The following is a 19478-nucleotide window of genomic DNA, read 5'->3' as shown; positions in this document are numbered from 1 at the left end:
TCCCTGAGTAATCAGGCAGCTTCCTCTTGCCCCCCACAAATGGAGTCTCCCTCCAATATATTGCTTTCATCCGCTCAATGATAAGGACTCCCAGGTGTGTATTTCTAAGTGAACTTTTGTCCTGAACTCAGTCTAGGTACGGCCTTCCTCACAGGCACCACTGTTTACCCTCTCACGCCTCCTAGCCAATCCAACTGCAAAGTCCCACTCGTCCCCTCTCTCAAATCTATTGTTGACCTAGGCACATGTGCCTCTCCTCTCCATTGCCACCAAGTCCAGGCCACCCTCGTCCCACCAGCACCCCCTGATATCTTCATCTGTCTCTGCATTTCCCCTTCTATAACCACCGACCTACAAATTCATTCACAGACGGATGTTGAGTACATATTCCACTTTGTTCACCACTGTTTCCCCATCACCCTCAACAGTGTCCAGAACATTGGATGGTGCTTAACAAATAAGAAGTAACTGCTACAGGGTGCCTGGGTGGCTCAGTCAGTCAAGGGTCCGACTCTTGACTTTGGCTCAGGTCATGATCTTATGGTTTATGAGTTCGAGCCCCTGCCGACAGCCTGACAGCACAAAGCCTGCTTGGGATTCTCTCTCTCCCTATCTCTTTGCCCCCTCCCCAACTCGCACACACATATGCTCTTACTCAAAATAAATAAACTAAGAAGAAAAAAAAAAAGTAACTGCTGGACATCTATATACCTAGATTTCTTATCCACGCCTAAATCATAATAGGTCCAAAGCTAAAACATTTTCTCCCTGTTTCAACTCTGAAGTATTTCTATTTTCTAGCCACCTAGACATGAAACCTTGGGAGTCTTTTACTCCTGATACATGCATTCAATGTTATTCAATCATAAAAGATTTTACTTCCATAATTTTTTTCTCACACCTATGTTCTTCCTTTCAATCAGCACTGACCAACTAATCAGAACAGGGTCTTAATGGATTCTTCTGCATGTATTCTGAAACAGCAATGTTTCTAACCTGCAGCTGATGAAAAAAACCACAAACTACTTTGGCTTTTTTTTTTTTTTTTTTTTTTTTTATGTAGAACGCTTCATCCTGGCGTCCATGGCTCTCCAAAGCCTCCCTTTCCATCTTATTCCTACACATTCCTGATTTCTAATCAAATGGGACTATTCACTGTTCATCTGGACAGGTTTGATCCTCCCCCTCCCATGGTTTTTCATTCCAAATTATAAACATCAGGCACATATGGGCTCAGTAAAGTTTGCTGAACACCTTGTTGAAATCCTGCTCATCCTGGATGATTCACCTCAAACACCACTTTCTTCATGAAGATTTCCTTAACTGCGCCCCTGCAGAGGTCCCCCCCCTTTTCCCAGTCCTTATGGCACTCCCACCTTCCACTGCCGCACACGGTGTCATCGGTTCGTCTCTCATTCCTCTGCTGGACTGAAAGCTGACACAGTGGCTCTTATGTCTCCTTTGTTCTGCTACCATATCAGACACGATGTCCTGCATGTGGCAGGGAGCCAATAAATGTTTGTGGACTTAAGCTTCTGTAATTCAACTCCACAATTCTATTTCTCTACAGATTCTTTCCTTGTTAAAGAAAACAAATTCTGCATCATCAGGTTCCACAGATTCCAATTATTCAATGCTGATGGCCAAGTGAAGGAGACCCAGAACAAATGTCTCTCCCCAGACTGTCAAAAGAAATGTCAACCTAGTCCTTGCTTTCATGGTCTTCAATCAAGGAGCAAAAACCCCTTCAATCAGAGGTAAAAAAAAAATAAAATAAAATAAAAAGGTTTACAAATATATCCAGCCTAATACCAACGCTGAGATTTTGAGAACAGATTTGGCCTAGGAGCTCATATACAGAGAGGAGGGGGCCAAACAGGCCACAGCACCTGAGATTCCTTGGTAACAACAGAGGACATCCAGGGCTACCCTGTCGGGGCTGTGGGCAGAGGAGGGGCACAACCACCCAGCGTGCCTGTCACTGTGCTGGCACTCATTAGGTCCCAGACCCCAGTTTCCTACCGAACTTGAACAATGAAACAGTGCATCACGTGGCTGGGGCTGGGGACAGTGCCGGGCTCTATTGGGAGAGGCCAACGAGCTCTGTAAGCCTTGCCCGTGGCCGGCCGGCACAACTAATACAGACACACCTGAGGGAGGAGAAGGCATTTTCATAGGAGTCACTGGAAATGGAACTTTAGGCAAAGGGCCTTCCGGCTTCTCCTCTTCCTGCCTGACTCTATCTCCCGCCCTCATAGGAGGACCAGCCAGGTGTTCCTTCCCATCTTCAGACAGATCTTTCTAACCCCAATCTCAAAGGCCCCTCCTTCACTCCTTCCCACACAACCCAAAGGATTGGTAGTCTAGGAAGGCATACACTAGTTTCATCAATAAATCAATTTATTTAAAAGAATATGTTACAATTAATTACACTAAGTGACATTACCAAACAATTTTAGAGTGGTTAGCTGTAGAACAAGGAATGAAAGAAACACTGTTAGCCATTATGTGTCTGTGTATTTTCTCTTCACATTTCTTAAATCACAAATAAAAAATACAAGATACTGCAGTGAAAATACAATTAGAGTTTGTCAAATAAATTAAAAGTGTGCATGACCTGGGGAAAACTGAAGCCCAGCTCACCGGCTTAAAAAGGGGGCATGATATAAAACCGGGGTCTAATTTAGCAGCTGGCCAAGTGCCTCCAGCCCACAGCACTGCCCTCTTTGCTCCTGCCCTTCCAAGGAACCCTAAGCACCCCCACACTCGAGATTATTGCTGAGGACTGAGCTGCCGCCCCGGGGTGAAGCCTGGCACGGCGCTGGGGGGCAGAGGGGAGGCAGGCGGGTGGTAGGACTGGAATGCGCGAGTTCCGCCGCTGTCGCTCTTCTCTCTCCGAGCACCAGCCACACTATTCCCCCACCCCCCTTCAAAGGGAAGCTAATGGGACACACTGACTCTGGCAGGGGAATCTAGTGGGGTGCTGGGCTCCAACAGTCCAAATGGTCTCTGAACTGATCCAGCCAGAAAGCACGATGGAGACAAGGGGGGCACAGTAGTCCCTCCAGGTCTGGAGACTTTGGGTCAGCCAGGATACAGTCCCCTTGAGGAAAACTGCCTCCTCGGAGCCAGGCTGTAAGGGGGCAACTCTGAGAGGAGAGAGATGTGTCCCCTCCTGTCAATGCCCTGTACTGCAGCTCCAGGCACTAGGTTTGGAGCTAGAAGGGGATAACCAAAGCTACTAGCCTGGGTGACGACAGGAGAAAACTAGACAGGCCAGGCCTAGGAGCTGCCCTCAGCAGACAGCTGGGCTGAGCTTAGGCAGAGGGCAAGAGCAGGGCAGGAAAATGGAGACTAGAATAAAAATATAAAGAGCAGAGAGCCCAAAGCATGGCCCAAGGGAACCTTTCTGCAGGGACAGGTTTCTCAGGGCCTGCATTTTCCCCTGATCTATACAAAACTCTGAGCTTTTACCAGAGGATAGAAACTGAGTGGTAGAGGGGAGGACAACAGATCAGGAAGACCCTGCAGGCTCTGCTGGGGCAAAGGAGGGGGGTAGGGGAGCCCCTCCACTTTCCAGAGACAAACTGCAAAAGACTGGGCAGAGGGCTCCCTGGGCAGAACCCAGGACTGAGAACCATAGCAGGGATTAGGGAGAGGAAGTACAGAACAAGGGTGTGGGGGGGGGGGGAGGGGGGGGCAGGGAGGAGTGTCACACTAACACTGCTTCATGCAAAAAAGAGCTTGATCCTATGGAGCCACAGTGACCTCTGCGCGCCGGTCCAAGAGGCCTGCTGTGGGAGGAAGGGGGAAAGGTACTGTTGGCCAGGGGCTCCCTCCTTCCCCGTCCTCACTGCAGCTTTTACTGGTACAGCCAGTAGGGGCTGTTTCTAAACAGATTCTGCCAACAGGCCAACCACCCATGCGTGGCGCCCTTGCCCAGTCTCCAAAGCACCGAGTGCGTGCTCTGCCAAAGGAACAGAGTGGCACCCGCTCCAAGGGGCCTCAAGACCCAAGGGCACCCTCCCCCCACCTGACACCTCACACCCAGAGGTCAGCAGTGGGAACATTGCACGGACTCCCAGATTTGTCCATTCCTCTCCCAGTCTGAGAGCACAGGGGCAAGCCGCTGCTGTGTTTGCAGTGGGAAAAAGCTGGCACCAAAAGCCTCTTTGGCGTCTTGGAGTGGGGAAACAGATCTCCTTTCTAGGGCCCTCTGGCTCATTATTAAATTCACTTAAGCCAAAAGAAGATAATTCTGTATCAAAACTTTCAAATCGGGGATCGCTCTCTGCACCTTTAAACATTGAGCATTCCTACGTTCTGCACTGTGATCCCAACTGGGTTTGGAGAAAGGGAGGGAAGACATCTGTCCTGTATGATGGACAACTGTCCTGGGGCAAGCAGCCGCCAGGGTAACAGAGTGAGAAAGAAAAGTGGCCTCACAATGATCTGCAAAATCAAGTCACCAAAACAGAAACTTCAAACCACCCCGCCACTGCTCAGTGGAGTGACTAAACCTGGTACGGTGGCCTCCCAGTTAGACAAAGCCAAAGACGCCACCCAGTGGAGGTTTTGTGAAGAGAGTGGAGAAGGGAAAAAGAAAAGAAGGCTCGTGGATGTGTTTCAGCAGCATCAGAGTCTGACTTCGAGCTCCCAGTGCAGTATCTACAGAGCCTTCCTGAGAGTGTTGCCCCACCTGGTGAGCCCGGCCCCCCGGGCCCTGGGGTGCAGCTCTTAGGGCTCAAAATCCCAACATGAGATGCCAGCTGGTAAGCCTGGCCCCCCAGGCCCTGGGTGCAGCTCTTGGGTCTCAAAATCCCAAGGTGAGAACGAGGAACTCTTTGAGAGACAAAAAGGCTTTCCTTCAGTCTCCTTTTCATTAGAAGTTGAGATCCAACCCAAACCGACCATATCCCTACTGGTCCTTCCTGGGTCCTCAGCTGGCTTGGATGGGCACTGGTTTGGCTGGCCCAGACCACTGACTAAATTTCCCCAAGGCCTTGGGGACACTGTCAGATTCCTCCCCAACACAGCTGTTTAAGGAAGTCACAGAGAATGTAATGGTTATGGATGGTTACTGGTCAGGAATGGAGTGGGGAAAAGCTTAGGTACACAGGGTAGTCCTTCCTTCCTTTCCCCTAAGTCCAATCTTTGTGCCTAAAGGTATTGGCTTTAACTCTGGTCCCTAGTACTCTGCCTGCTTCAGAAGGAGAAATGGGAAATGACAACCATGAAATGTTTCAGGTTCCTGTGGCATCAACCTCCTGAGCCCACCTCTCCCCTCCATTCTAGGTCAGTGGAGAGCACACAAGGGGCCCTCGGGAAGCAAGAAGGAGATGGGGAGTATGGCTAGAAAGCCGTGAGTGGGAGAGAGCTGGGCCAGGAAAGCTGTCTTGGAATCAAGGACCACACCAAGTCTTCAGACTCTCCCTGCAGATCTGCAAGTCTTGCTGCCCTTGAGAAATACACCTCGGTCTCCTCCCAGCAGCTTCTTGGAAGATAAAGAAACTATGCTCCTTGCTCCTCAGACTCTATGCCAACCCATAAGCCAGAATCTTCACTCAATACAAAAAAGGGGGAAAAAAACCCAAGCAGGTTGTAAACTTTTCGAGTCCTTCATGAGGAGAGGTATTTTCCCAGTAAAATTTTTTTTTTCCTTTTTAAAGTTTGTTTCAAAATAAAGAGAGCAAGAGAGAAGTCATGAATTCTAGTGAAAGGTGTGTAAAAACACAAGCTAAAAAAGGTACTGCCATCAATATGAAATTTAAAAAGAAATATATATATGTATATACGTGCAGCTAATTTGTGTATATATAATTTTTACATACATACATATATATGTCTGAACAGTGCAAATGGATGGAGTTCATAGTTCCAGTTTTAAAAATATAGTACAAGGAGAGTCTGTTGGTGTGAGGCCCAGGTGAGAGGATAAAGACACCTTTGGCGCGTGGTTGGGCTTAATTTCCTGTCTGAACTCAGCTGCTCCCGGTGCGGACCAATCTGTCGTTCTCTACCAGCTCAATTCCAGAGACATGAAACTCAGAGGGATTATTAATAGTATTTAGTTTAGGGCTTTTGAACATAATGACTTTTTTCCTTTTTCTCTTCTTTTGTGTTAATGGTTACTCTGACACAGGAGACGGAAGGGGTGAGAGGATGAGGGTGAAGAGGAGGGGTGAGGGAAGGCTAGGTGGCCACATCCCTCTGCTGTGACCTCGCCATCCGGAAAATGTTCTGAAAGGAAAACAGAAAACAGTCACTGGGAAGCCTGAGGTATCTGCATCTCTCCCCTTCTGGAGGCCAGCCTCAGACAGACACACAGACGCATGGCTGAATGACTCCACCTCACTGGCCTCCACCTCTGCTACAACTTCCCACGTGGAAGCATAGCCTTTTAGACCCAGAGAGGAGCTTAACTATTAATAATCTGGTTCAGCCTTCCCATTTTACAGATGAGAAAAGATGAGAAAACGGAGATCTAGGGGAGGCTCACTTGCCCAACACTGAAGGGAGAAAAAATGCTGGGAGGGAATCGTCGTCTGAGTCCCAGAGCCTGGTGTTCTTCCTACTATACCAAGAATATGAATTTCATGTTCTTGACTTTACCTTCTGAACTTCAGAAACATTTTCTTTGAGGATAAGTAGCTAATTATTCAGAATCTTCCAAATTCTCCAGCACTGGCATAAGGACAGCAGTAAAGCAATAGTGGAAACCTTCCCACACACATGCATTCCTGGTTAGCCCCAACGGGCTCTGTCAGGAGTCATCTAGTCAGAACGGCTAAAACTGGGGACAGCTGCCCTTCTGAGTCAGGAACAACACAGGCAGTGATTGGATTAAAAAACAAAAACAAAAACCAGGAAGAGGAGGGTCCATGAAGTCACAGGAGGTGGAACAGCCTGCAGCCAACAGCTACCCTCTAGACAGAGGAAGAAGCAGGGCTTTTCTCGTATAGTCTATTCAGCATCCAAAGGCTGGAAGAATAACCAGTCTCTAACTAGTATTCCTAGAAAGACAGATGGAGGTGAGGGTCCCGGGTATCTGGCCACAGGCGTATCATTTTAAACAATAAAAGATGAAAAGGCCAATTCAAGATTGCTTCGAATTACCTCTTTTCTCCACTTGAGCTCACAGAACACCCTCTCGAAGCATTCGTGCATATAATTAAACTGAAAAACAAAACAAAAACATAACAAAGACAAGATAGTGACGCTGACTTCTTATGACCCACTGGGCACCACAGGGCCATGCCTCTGAACCCCTGCCCCCAGTCTCCCCACCTTCCCAACCTTGCTGAGCACCACAAGAACCCCTTCACTAGTCTGGGGCCCCTCCTAGTGGCAGCTGTGAGTCAGGCAGGAAGTGAAGCTGCCACTCCCAGTCTGTCCTCAGGACAGCCAGGAAGAACCTGGGGCTCTAAGGCTCAAAGACAACTGCTATGGCTGCAGCCCTCCCCATTTACGCGCTCAGCTGGAGAACATCAAACCCAATATACTTTCCCAAGAGTGCTTCCGGTCTACCACTCACATATGGTGTGAAGATTTTAACCCATCGAGGCTTCTTCTCTCCTCGTGCATACTCGAAGCAGAAGGCCATTCCTTCTTCATCCGTATCCCATCGCTGCATCTCGTCCCATTCAAATGCTATTACCTGGTTCTAAATGATCAAGAACAGAGTGTTAAGTCTGAGAATGCTGGGCACCTGAGCTGAGATGGTTCTGGGCCAGACAGCAGAAGACAAGGGAGTGAGTGTCTGCATCATGTCAATAAGACTGAGGGAAGAATGAGTCCATGTGAGCAGCCAGGAAGGTGAGGATCCTTGTGGACCCAGTGCTGATTTACCTTCCCCATCACCATAGTATGGATTTCATCTCCCCTCCTGACAGGAACGAAACCAGAGTGGGTAAGTGGCAGTGTCCCCAATGCTCCCAGCCCTGGCCCCATGCTGAACTGTCACCTCCAGCTGTCCTTCTTCAGTGCAGGCATGCAGTTTAAAGTGCGTGATGCTGATGGCTGTGATAACGTGCCCCTTCCTCCTGGAGTCACAGGCGCAGTGGGGGAAGATGATTTCATTGTAGCCCTCACAAGTCCTCAGCATGTTGAGATACTGGAAAAAAAAAAAAAAAAAAGGTGTGTGTGTCTGTGCGTGTGCGTGTGTGTGTGTAACAGGGTTACTATGGAACTAAACCACCACGAAGAGCTGCTGGGATGTCACCAGAGAAAGAACAAAGAGAATCCTCTCACCCAGCAACCTGAAGACTCTGGTCTTCACAGCATGACCAGCTCTAAGAAGGGCCAGGACTCCAAGCCTATTCTTTGTTCCACTTCCAGCCCCACCTCCTTTCTCTGCCTCAAAAAGTACACAAACGAAGCCAGAAGAGGTGCTGTGACCAAGACCCGTATGTCGAAAGGTGAACTCACAAGGCTGTTTAGGCTGCCCCTCCTTTCACTAGCATCCAGGAAGGGAATCAAACCGATCTACATGATTGAGTAAAGGGAGCTCATGTCTCCTCACAAATCAAAAGTTACAAGAACCTCAGTGACGAGGAGTAAGCTACCCCCAAATCCCATACTCATAACATGTTTAAGCCAGTCATTTTACAGAAACCCAGAGTCACAGAAGACTTGCTGAAGGTCACAGGTAATAGTAAGTGGCACAGCCAGGATTAGAAGCTAGGTTTAATTTCATGGCCACTGGTCCTTTCTCTATCGCCAACTAGGCCCCAAATCAGCACCACCATCCCCTGATCTCCAGTACACATGCCTCCTTAAAAATCATGTGGACCAAAATCGAGTGGCATATATGACTCTCAAAGGTACAATGCTACAAGACTGATTCAGAGAGGACTCTAACTCAGCTCTCTGTCCTTTCTCCTCTACAGTGAAGACTGGCCTCTCTTTCACTCAACTCACTATTTTGAGTTGAGATGGGAGAGTAAAAGATGAGTGGGAAGGAGAGTAGAAGAGAAATAAGGAAAAGATGATAAAAAAAAAAAAAAAAGACACATGGACTCTGAGCCGGTTTCTCCTCAGGGACTGCCTAGGAAATAAGTAAAGAACCTTGAGTCCCTGTACCCTCGGCTGCCCAGCACACAGGCCAACAGGGCGCACTAGGAACATGTGGGGAGTGTTGGAGAGAAGACAGAGGCACAGCACCCTAGCTGATTTCAGCTAGATGGGCAGGGAGACTGGAACACATTGGAGGGTCACCTTTTGCCCAAGAAAGAAGAGACCAAGGGACCTAGGTACAAAAAGGGCCCTGGGCAACCGGCAGCTCTAGTACCAATGAATGGCACTAAAGACGGTCACTACTGCCCCAGAGATGGTCTGGGAGGACTTAAGGACCTAGGGAAAAATCACACCACATACTCCCTTTCCTACCTTGTACTTATTTCTGTTTAGGTAAAATAATGGCAACCTTGAAGGGGAAACATTATAAAAGGACAGCAAGAACACAGCGACAGGATCAATTCAGAAGTGCCACAATAACCGACTTGCTTTTCTCAGTTCTCCTTCCTTCTATCCCACTCCTCCACCCCCTATCTCATCACCCTTCCTGTACCAGGGAGAAAAGTAGCCACTGCTTGGGCCTGCCAGTGGCACTATGAACAAAAAATATCTCTGGCCAGGGACAGGCAGTGCCACAGAATAGAACTCTTCTGGGGTTGAGACAGGAAGCAGTACGAGGAGTGGTCAGGAGCCTGGGCCCAGACCACCCTGGGCTTGAATCCTGGCTCCACCACTTCCTGACTCTGTCACCTTGGATGAGGCACTTGCACTCCAGCCAAATTACTAACTCCCAGGAGCTCTAGTTTCCTCTTCTATAAAAAGAAAAGAATAACAGCACCGACATCACACAGTTACTTGTGACCATTAAAGTATTTAGCCCAGTACTTAGTACATAATTAGGTATTCAATAAAGGATAGCTTAAAAAAATAATTTTAAAGGCTCCATTATCCCTAGCCAGAAGGCTCAACTATTTTCTCTCCAGGGAAAAGCTCATGCGAGTGAGACGGATGAAACAGGAGTGGTAGAGAGCAGAAGGTTGCTGCAACTGATTAATGGGTACTTGGGGGGCTAAACGGGACTATTCTTCCAACTTCCTTACATACTTGAAATTCTCTACAATAAAATATTAAAGGCAAAGAGAAGAGTCCCTGCATGCCAATGCTCAATCCAAGGCGCCCCCCTAACACAGTCAGGGGGAAATTTCTGTGTGCTCAACAAGCAGCAGGTACTGCTCAAAGGGGCTCAGGGAGGCGCCTGCATGGCACAGTAGGTTAAGTGTCTGCCTCTTGACTTCCGCTCAGGTCATGACCTCACAGTGTGTGATACTGAGCCCTGAGTAAGGCTCTCTCTCTCTCTCTCAAAATAAATAAATAAAATTTAAAAAGAAAAGAAAGAAAACAGATTTCAAAATTGCTTTAAAAAAAAAAAGGGTGGTTAGGACCTCTGCAAACGCTGGAAGGTGTCACGCAGCCTTGAGACTGGTTCTGCTCACGTCCTTTACCAAAAAAGCCTTATGTATAACACATTTCCTGAGAGTTCTCCTCTTTAAGAGGCATCACTACTGCTCTAAAAGTATCTCTGGAGCACCTGGGTGGTTCAGTTGGTTAAGCGTCTGACTTTGGCTCAGGTCATGATCTCACAGTTCGTGAGTTCGAGCCCTGCTTCAGGCTCTGGGCTGACAGCTCAGAGTCTGGAACCTGCTTCAGATTCTGTGTCTCCTTCCCTCTCTCCCTGTCCCTCCCCACTCATGCTCTCTATATCTCTCTCAAAAATAAATATTAAAAAAAGTATTTCCGCCTTATTCCTAATGGGGAGCTTGACTTTATTTATTAAAAAGAGAAACATGCAGACAAAGGGAGGGATTAGGAAAAGACACCAGGTGAGGCCTGGTGCTCAGCATACCCTGAACTCTCTGTGACTCTGTAAGTTACTCTGCCTAGGGGCTTCCCCCTGCCATCTGGAAATAAAGGACACTGCTGTCAGCTTCTTTTCCCTGTGACAGCAAAGAACACATTCTTTGAAGCAAGACAGAAACAGGTTCAACTTCTAGTTCCACTTCTGATAAGCAATATGATCTTAGGTAAGAATCGTGATCTCTCAGAATCCACTTCTCCTCTGTAAAGTGGGGATAACACCTGCATGGTTGTTATCAGGAGGAAATGAGAATACACATACTGTGTCTGGCACAGTACCAGGCACAAAGTATGTGCCCCTCTCTCTCACCTTTGAATCAAAACACTGATTATCCCTCCATATTCAAGAATGTAATAGTCCTTGAAAGCAAAAGACCTTCAGAGGACTTCCTTTTTTTTTTTTTTTTTTTTTACATTTTATTTATTTTTGATAGACAGAGACAGAGCACAAGTGGGGGAGGGGCAGAGAGAGACAGAGACGCAGAATCTGAAGCAGGCTCCAGGCTCGGAGCCGTCAGCACAGAGCCCGACACGGGGCTTGAACTCACAAACCTCGAGATCATGACCTGAGCCAAAGTCAGACGCTCAACCAACTGAGCCACCCAGGCGCCCCCAGAGGACTTCCTAATAGCATTAAGTTCTAAAAATAACCTGAGTGGAATTTGGTGACAAGACAGAGGTAAAGTCTCATTTGGGAAATATAAGGTTTTTCAAAGATTCTCAGGTCAGGCAGTACTTCTCAGTTTTAGACAAAGTTCTACATTCCTAGATTTGCACAAAGTGTAAAGAGAAGAAATATTTAAATTTTTATACACATCCAAAGGTTATTTTTTTTTTTGAGTTTATTTATTTATTTTGAGAGAGTGTGTGAGCAGGGGAGGGGCAGAGAGAGAGAGGGAACAGTGGAGAATCCTAAGCAGGCTCCACACTGTCAGCACAGAGTCTGACGTGGGGCTCAAACTCATAAACCATGAGATCATGACCTGAGCCCGAAACCAAGAGTTGGATGCTTAAGAGCTACCCAGGCGCCCTCTACATACATCCAAAGTTTCTTTTTTTTTTTTAATTTTTTTTTTAACGTTTATTTATTTTTGAGACAGAGAGGGACAGAGCATGAATGGGGGAGGGGCAGAGAGACAGGGAGACACAGAATCCAAAACAGGCTCCAGGCTCTGAGCTGTCAGCACAGAGCCCGACGCGGGGCTCGAACTCACAGACTGTGAGATCATGACCTGAGCTGAAGTCGGAGGCTTAACCAACTGAGCCACCCAGGCGCCCCCATCCAAAGTTTCTAAAAGAAGAGTGAATTTTTGTTTTCAACCACATTTATTAAAGTTATATATTTAAAACACAAAATTGTCCTGTCCATTCTCCTTTCTTATTAAGTTTTGACTGGCTAAATATGTATCCTATACTCTCTTCCTTGATCCACGTATCATTTAGATGAGGACCCACATTAGGTCAGAGATGAGGAAAAGTATAGCACAGGACATCTTATAAATGTTCAGTGTTCAGCAAGATAAGTAAATATAGAAACAGGACAATTATTAAAGCAGAGACTCAGTACTTAACAGAATAAATACTTTAGGTTGAGTGGGTTGAGATCCATTCTAGAGAACTCTCTGTTCTCCCAAGCAACCTATTAAGAATCAAACCAGGTCTAAAACTGAAATAAGGGCTTGAAGGGAACCTCAGGAGCCAACTCTCCCAAGCCCCTAGAATAGCGATTCTGAAGCAACTTAAGTTTTAAAATCACCAGGGTGCTTCTGTAAAAATCTTTACAAAGATTCCTAGGTCCTACCCAAGATTTTGGCTTAGTAAATGTGAGGTGGGGGTCCAGAAAGCTGCATCTTAAGTAGGTTTCACAAGTGACTCCCATGTAATTGAGGTGAGGACCACACTTTGAAAAACACGGACTTTCACATATATTGCCTTGTGTGAAATCTTAATTAAAAGTCATATTGAGAGGGGCGCCTGGGTGGCTCAGTCAGTTAAGCGTCTGACTTCACTCAAGTCATGATCTCATGGTCCAAGAGTTCGAGTCCCAAATTGGGCTCTGTGCCAACAGCTCAGAGCCTGGAGCCTGCTTTGGATTCTGTGTCTCCCTCTCTCTCTCTGCCCCTCCCCTGCTCGTGCTCTGTCTCTGTCTCTCTCTTAAAAATATATTTTTTTTTAAATAAAAAAATTATATTGAGAAACACTAACAGAAATTTTTTTGTCAGTTTAACAATGGTAAATATCAGGCCACTTAAATACAAGAAAAACGTAAGTTATACACATCTACTGTTTGTGTGAGAGTCAAAAAAAAGAAAAAAAGAAAAAGAAACAAAATCTCTCTTGTATATTATATTCTCAACCATCCAAATTTGAGATTCAATCTACCTTTGTAAATAAGTAAAAACAAAACCATTTTTTTATCACACTGGGAATGTTTTAAGAATTCTGGGAGTTTTTGTCAAGATTCTACTTGACAGCTGGCAATCTGAACATCCTCATTTTAAAGAAAAGAAACTAAAACTGAGAAGTCTGTTGAATTGTTGGAGGCCTCCCAGTAATTTGGCAACTAACAGTGATTTGGCCTAATCTTAGGCCTATCAACCATATTAAGTTGCTACAGATAATGGAGTCAAGGTGTATGGGCTTGGAAGGGTCCATCTGAGTTGGAAGTTTCAATGTACTGAACATGACCGCTGGCTAGGCTAATGTCTTTGAACACTAATACTTGAATACATTGAATACAATTTAAACTTTTCAAACTCTGGTGGGACTTTATATAAAATCTGATTGCAGTATGATGGGGCTAGTACACACTTGTTTGTTGGCACTAGGTTTTTAAGATAATAGAATTCCATTAATGTTTAAGCATATCTTATACTCATTCCAATGACCCAAAAGGAAAACATCAACTGTACTCAGTTCTTAATTGAGTGATAACAAGATACAAACTTGAGTCTAAAAGTAATTTTGTAATAGATTACCATGCTTGTTAAATTCAGATTTTCTATATATTGCCACAGAACAACCCAAATCTACTTATATATTTTTTTAGCACTTTGTACTGTGCCTGGCACACACTCAATACTCAACAAATATTTTTAGTTGAATACATATATGGAAGTTATTGTGTTTGAAGTACTATATGTACAAAGAAACAATATATATCCCATACTGATAAAAGAAACAATATATATCCCATACTGTCATTATCAGTAGCCCTTATGAAATTACTTTGATTTGCCGCCTTTGGCAAAGGCAAAGAAATATTTCAGAGGCTGATGATCCTTCGGTATTTGGTCCTTTTCGTTAAAAAGATGCACAAGTGCTGATCAGAATCATGCATTAATATACAGAAGACAATGCTATGATCTTTAAGAACAGGTGGAAATCGAGTTTTAAAAGCCTGTTTCTCACATAGTAAAATTGCCTTTACCAAAATTCTGCCAAGACCTAATTCTATTTAAAAGATTTTTGTGTCTATTCTAGCCTGCTGGGATGCAGAACACTGATAAATGGTTCCCTCATCTCTGGCAGTTTTCTAAGGCAAACAGATTTATTACTTTTTGTCATATAAGTGATAAAATAACTATCTAGACATAAGATTAGGGGCTGAGTTCAATGGCTGACTTGTTTGCATTCTTATTCCAACGCAATTAATTTAGACAGAGAATGTTCCCTCATAAAAAATGCACACAGAGAGGGTACAAAAGAAATTCAAGTGACCTATCAGAATCATCACGAATACAGTAATTGTCTTGTGAGAAACCATGAAAAATTATAATTGGAAAAGTTCCAACTATATGTGAATTTGCAAAGAAAGAAAATTTAAAATGCTATGAGTGAAAGTTTTTGTAAGCAGAGCGTCCCTTACAAAATTTTTTTTGACAATTTCCATCCCTGTATTTATGGCAGGTGCAAATTGAAAAATAATTTTATTTTATTTTTTAAGTTTATTTATTTATTTTAAGAGAGGGAGAGAGCACACATGAGTGAGGGAGGGCCAGAGAGAGAGGGAGAGAGAGAACCCCAAGCAGGCTCTGCACTGCCAGTGTGGAGCCCCACATGGGGCTCAAACTCATGAACGGTGAGATCATGACCTAAGCCGAAATCAAGAGGTGGATACTTAACCAACTAAGCCACTCAGGTGTTCCTGAAAACTAATTTTAAAACATTTACTGGGGGGAAAACAAAAACAAAAACAAAACATTTAGGTACTACTATAGGCAGCACCCCCTCAGCACTCTGTGATGATGAAAATGTTCTGTATCTGAGCTGTCCCGATATGGTAGGTACTTACTCAACACTTGAAATGAGGCTGGCACATCTGAGGAACTGGATTTTAAATTTTATTTAATTTAAATGAGTTTAAAATTAAACTTAAATAGCCACATGATGCTAGTAGCATCTATCAAATCAAACAGCACACATATCACACTGACCAAAGACACTACTGAGTATTTTAAGCAACCGTAGAGAAGGAAGTTGTAAAGACAATTTTGCAATTGCTAAATCACAAATAAAACAATTTCTAATGTTAAAAATCTAAATATCAACTCTTAGAGAATTGATATCTATGAAATGTTTTGTACATCTTTTGTTTTAGAACTTTCTATCAAAAAATAATACTCAGTTATTACTAATAATAAAGCTATATACACATATATAGCAACATATCTTCTCAGGTGCTAATGGAGGAACATAATGGGTATGTTACATCTATATCCCCTCCTTTTTTTTTTTTTAAATCAATTAAGCCACTGACCAGTTGTATTATCTCTCAGAAATAACTGGAACAACAGGTTTAAGAGATATAAGGAGATTATGGGGACATAAACCTACCATGACCATTTTCCTTTGTTCATACAGCTTCTGTAACTGGTAGGACTTTTCCTCTGCTTTGATATAACCTTTTTTCACATCATCAACGGCCTGTCACCAAAACAAGGGCAGGGAAGAAAGGAACATCAAAGTCATTATCAAGCACATTCTTTACAAAAGAGATACAGATTCATTTCAGAATAACTTTTACCCATTTGGACCATCATAATCACCACCGGTGAACTCTGCCACGTGGATATATTTATTAGAATAAGCAGCACTTAAAGAGTGCCCAGTATGTGCTCAAGAACCGTTCTAGGCACAGGAGGGATCTTGTTTCTCATGTTAAGAGATTTAAATTCCACTTAATTTATACAGTGTAAAGATGAGAGAACACTGAAAGATAGTCCATAATTGTTAAAGGTAACAATGAGGTAGCAAAGATGTATGATAGTAAGTGATACATGTAGTCAGGATAGCAGAGCTTTTTGCTAATTGTAGTTATCAGGAAAACCTTGATTGGACTCCAAAGGTTAGGCGGACAGAATAAACTACAAACAGAAGTCAGGAATGTGTTTGAGCTTAAATACATTCAGGAGACAGATCTGTCTGATTTAAATAAAGGGTATGTGTCAGGGGACAATAAAAGATAATGCTGGATGGGTAGGTTAACAGATTATGAAGGATCCCAGAGAACAGGGACAGGAATTTAAACTTAAGGACAGCAGCACTAAGACTACTGGAGCTAAAATAAGCAATAAAAATGTGTGTTATTTTTAAAAGAAAGATTGATTTGTGTATGAGTGCCAAATGAATCAAGCTAAGGAGAGAATGAAATAAGGGAGAATGACAACGTTATAGTGCTTTAAGCATGAAGTGAAACAAGACTGTAAACTAGGGTGGTAGCAACTGGAAGAGAGGAAGTAATAAATCTGAGACCCCACGCGGACAAAAGTCCCCAACAGGACTTGATACAGGCACGAAGGTACATAGATATAATACGCTAATTCTAAACTACTCCTGGCTCAGCTATACGAAACGTGCATCCCCTTCCCAACTTCACTCTACCCCAAGAAAAGCTTTTAAAATCCAATAGAAGGGAAAACTCATCTTTGGAAGAAAAAAAAAAAAGGAAGGAAAAGAACAAACACAATCATTTATCCAGGGCACTTGGAATCTAACCTCAGTGTTTTACTACAAGGACAACTTTTGCAGGCACCAGGCAGGGACCCGCTTGAATCTTTACCAGAAGGCTGCTAATTTCCTTAAGGTAGAAATCTATCCCTATATTTAAGGGAAACTATTTGCATAACACAGTGAGTTCAGGGTGCCTGGTAGCTCAGTCAGTTGAGCGTCTGACTCTATTTGGCTAAGGTCATGATCCTGGGGGTTGTGGGATCATGCTCCGTGTCAGGCTCTGTGCTGAGCATGGAGCCTGCTTGGGGTTCTCTCCCTCTCCCCCCGCACCCCACCCCTCTCCCCTGTTCCTACTCTCTCTCTCAAATAAAAAATAAAAAATAAAAATAAAATAACACAGTGAGTTTAGAGTTAAAGTCAAAAGACTAGTTCAACTTCTACCTCTGTCACCTATGCTTGAGTATGGGTATGGGTATGGTATGTAGCGGGAATGGGGGAGGAAACGTATCTAGAGTCTCATCTTCTATACTAGGAAATCAAGAGATACTGCTTGATTAAAAAATCAAGTAGGAGCAATATAATCAAGTTATAACAGAGAAATGGAAGTAAATATAAAACAAAACCAACAATAACAAACAAAAGCTAAAGGAGGTGAAAATGGTTGCCTAAGGGAGGGGGAGATGAAGACAAACAGGGTAACTAGTATTTTTCACAATAACCTATGTAGAACTATTTGATGCTTTAAACTTTATGTATGTATAATTTTGATGAAAAAAAATTTTTTAACAAACCTGGTTACTTTTTAAAAACGGTGTTTTTTTTAACGTTTATTTTTTGAGTCAGAGAAAGACAGAGCATGAGTGGGGGAGGGGCAGAGACAGAGGGAGACACAGAATCCGAAGCAGGCTGCAGGCTCTGAGCTGTCAGCACAGAGCCCGACATGTGGCTCAAACTCACAAACCATGAGATCATGATCTGAGCCGAAGTCAGATGCCGACTGAACCACCCAGGGGCCCCTTGATGAAGTTTTTTGAAAGGTATATAGCCATATGCTAATTTCCTGTTGTTTAAAAAAACAGTAATAAATTTATTCTTTTTAAAAAAAATTTTTTATGTTTTACTTTATTTTGGGGGGGAGGGGCAGAGAGAGAGACAGAGACAGAGACAGAGAGAGACAGAGAGAGAGAGAGAGAGAGAGAGAGAGAGAGAGAGAGAATGTGAAGCAGGCTCCAGGCTCTGAGCTGCCAGCACAGAGCCTAACGCAGGGCTAAAACTCACGAACACTGAGATCATGACCTGAGTCGAAGTCGGAGGCCCAACCGACTGAACCACCCAGGCGCCCCAGTAATAAATTTATTCTTAACTCCAGCATATATTTACTTCTTAAATTTATTTATCTTTTGTTAAATGGGTTAGAATATTTTATTTGATTCTTTTTTATTTTTTAAAGATTTTATTTTTTAAGTAATCTCTACACACAATGTGGGGCTTGAACTCACAATCCCAAGATCAAGAGTCACATGCTATACTATAGACTGAGCCAACCAGGCACCCCGGGATAGAACATTTTAAAAATGTAACTTAACTAAGATCCAGGAGGCAAAGCAGCTTGTCCAAGGATTCACACTGAATTGGCAAATAACTCACTACATACAAGCATAAAAAGCAATCAGGCCTTTCCAGGAAGATCAATTCACCCACCTGATGAAAAAAGTAGGTAACAGCAAGGTCATTGTCATTTAAGAGGATTTCTTCTTCTGTCGTAAAAAGCCACTTTCGAATGGTCAGGCAGGTGCCTGGCACAGCTGATGTGTAATTCTGGACGTAGAGTTTATGAGGAAATTCATTAGGTGCCAGCTTACGTACTGAAGAAAAGACCAAAAAAAAAAAAAAAAAAAAAAAAAGGAAGAAAGCTAGAAGATTAAAGATATATAAAGAATTTCCCTAGCATAAACTGTGTAAAGAAGACTAAGAATGGCAGGCTATCCTTAACCAGAACATCAGGTTAGATCCATCAAGCAGCCTGCTATGGGACCACAAAATAACCATTTCTCTACCTAAATGTATCCCTTCTAACTATGACTATGGCCAGTTGAGTCTTAAACTGACTGAAATCTATCACCTGTATGACACATCCTTCAGTTAACATGCAGACTGGGCAGACAGCATCTATTCCAAAGTCAATTAAAATATCTTATCTATTATCTGGTAAGTTACAGTGATGTCCACTGAACATCTTTAAAGCAAGCCTCTCCTCTTACCCAGCTATGGAGCAATCAGAGTCTCTCATGTGGCAATTCCCTTATTTGTTAAGAGCTGAAAGGCTCTCCCCAATCCCCATCCCCAACTCTAAGACATTCATCAAAGTGAAAAATGTCTTCTGAGTAACGTTTCTTCCTCTTCCTAACAATGCACAGGCAGGATAAAACACTATCACATTTAATTTCTATATTGCTTTTCTTAAGAAAGGCTCAGAGTTTTTTCTTCTTTTGATGCTTTACTTGACTTTGTAACACTGCAAAAAACAGATTTAATATTTCCCATTTTATTTCTTAACTAAAGCTTAGAAAAAAAGGATAAGATTAGAATCCAAGTGC

The 19478-nt window shown here is 43.7% G+C and overlaps 1 protein-coding gene across 2 annotated transcripts in view; it reads right to left on the bottom strand.

Annotated features, from left to right (window-relative positions):
• Positions 1 to 2379: 2379 nt before the first annotated feature.
• SNX27 (sorting nexin 27) overlaps positions 2380 to 19478 on the bottom strand; it is a 69345-nt gene continuing 52246 nt past the window's right edge. Inside the window, exons 7-12 of one of the 2 annotated variants that reach the window (XM_027056165.2) lie at positions 18583 to 18746; positions 15766 to 15855; positions 7964 to 8113; positions 7535 to 7663; positions 7117 to 7176; positions 2380 to 6240 (exon numbers count right to left, since the gene is read on the bottom strand). In XM_027056165.2, coding sequence (XP_026911966.1) covers positions 6193 to 6240; positions 7117 to 7176; positions 7535 to 7663; positions 7964 to 8113; positions 15766 to 15855; positions 18583 to 18746 — 641 coding nt within the window. In that variant the 3' untranslated portion in view covers positions 2380 to 6192. The other variant, XM_053214809.1, reaches the window with a different exon arrangement.

This window comes from Acinonyx jubatus, chromosome C1, assembly GCF_027475565.1.
Source record: "Acinonyx jubatus isolate Ajub_Pintada_27869175 chromosome C1, VMU_Ajub_asm_v1.0, whole genome shotgun sequence".
Taxonomy (NCBI): domain Eukaryota; kingdom Metazoa; phylum Chordata; class Mammalia; order Carnivora; family Felidae; genus Acinonyx; species Acinonyx jubatus.
Note: the sequence above shows the minus strand (reverse complement) of the source record. Positions and strands in the feature narration are given on the sequence as shown.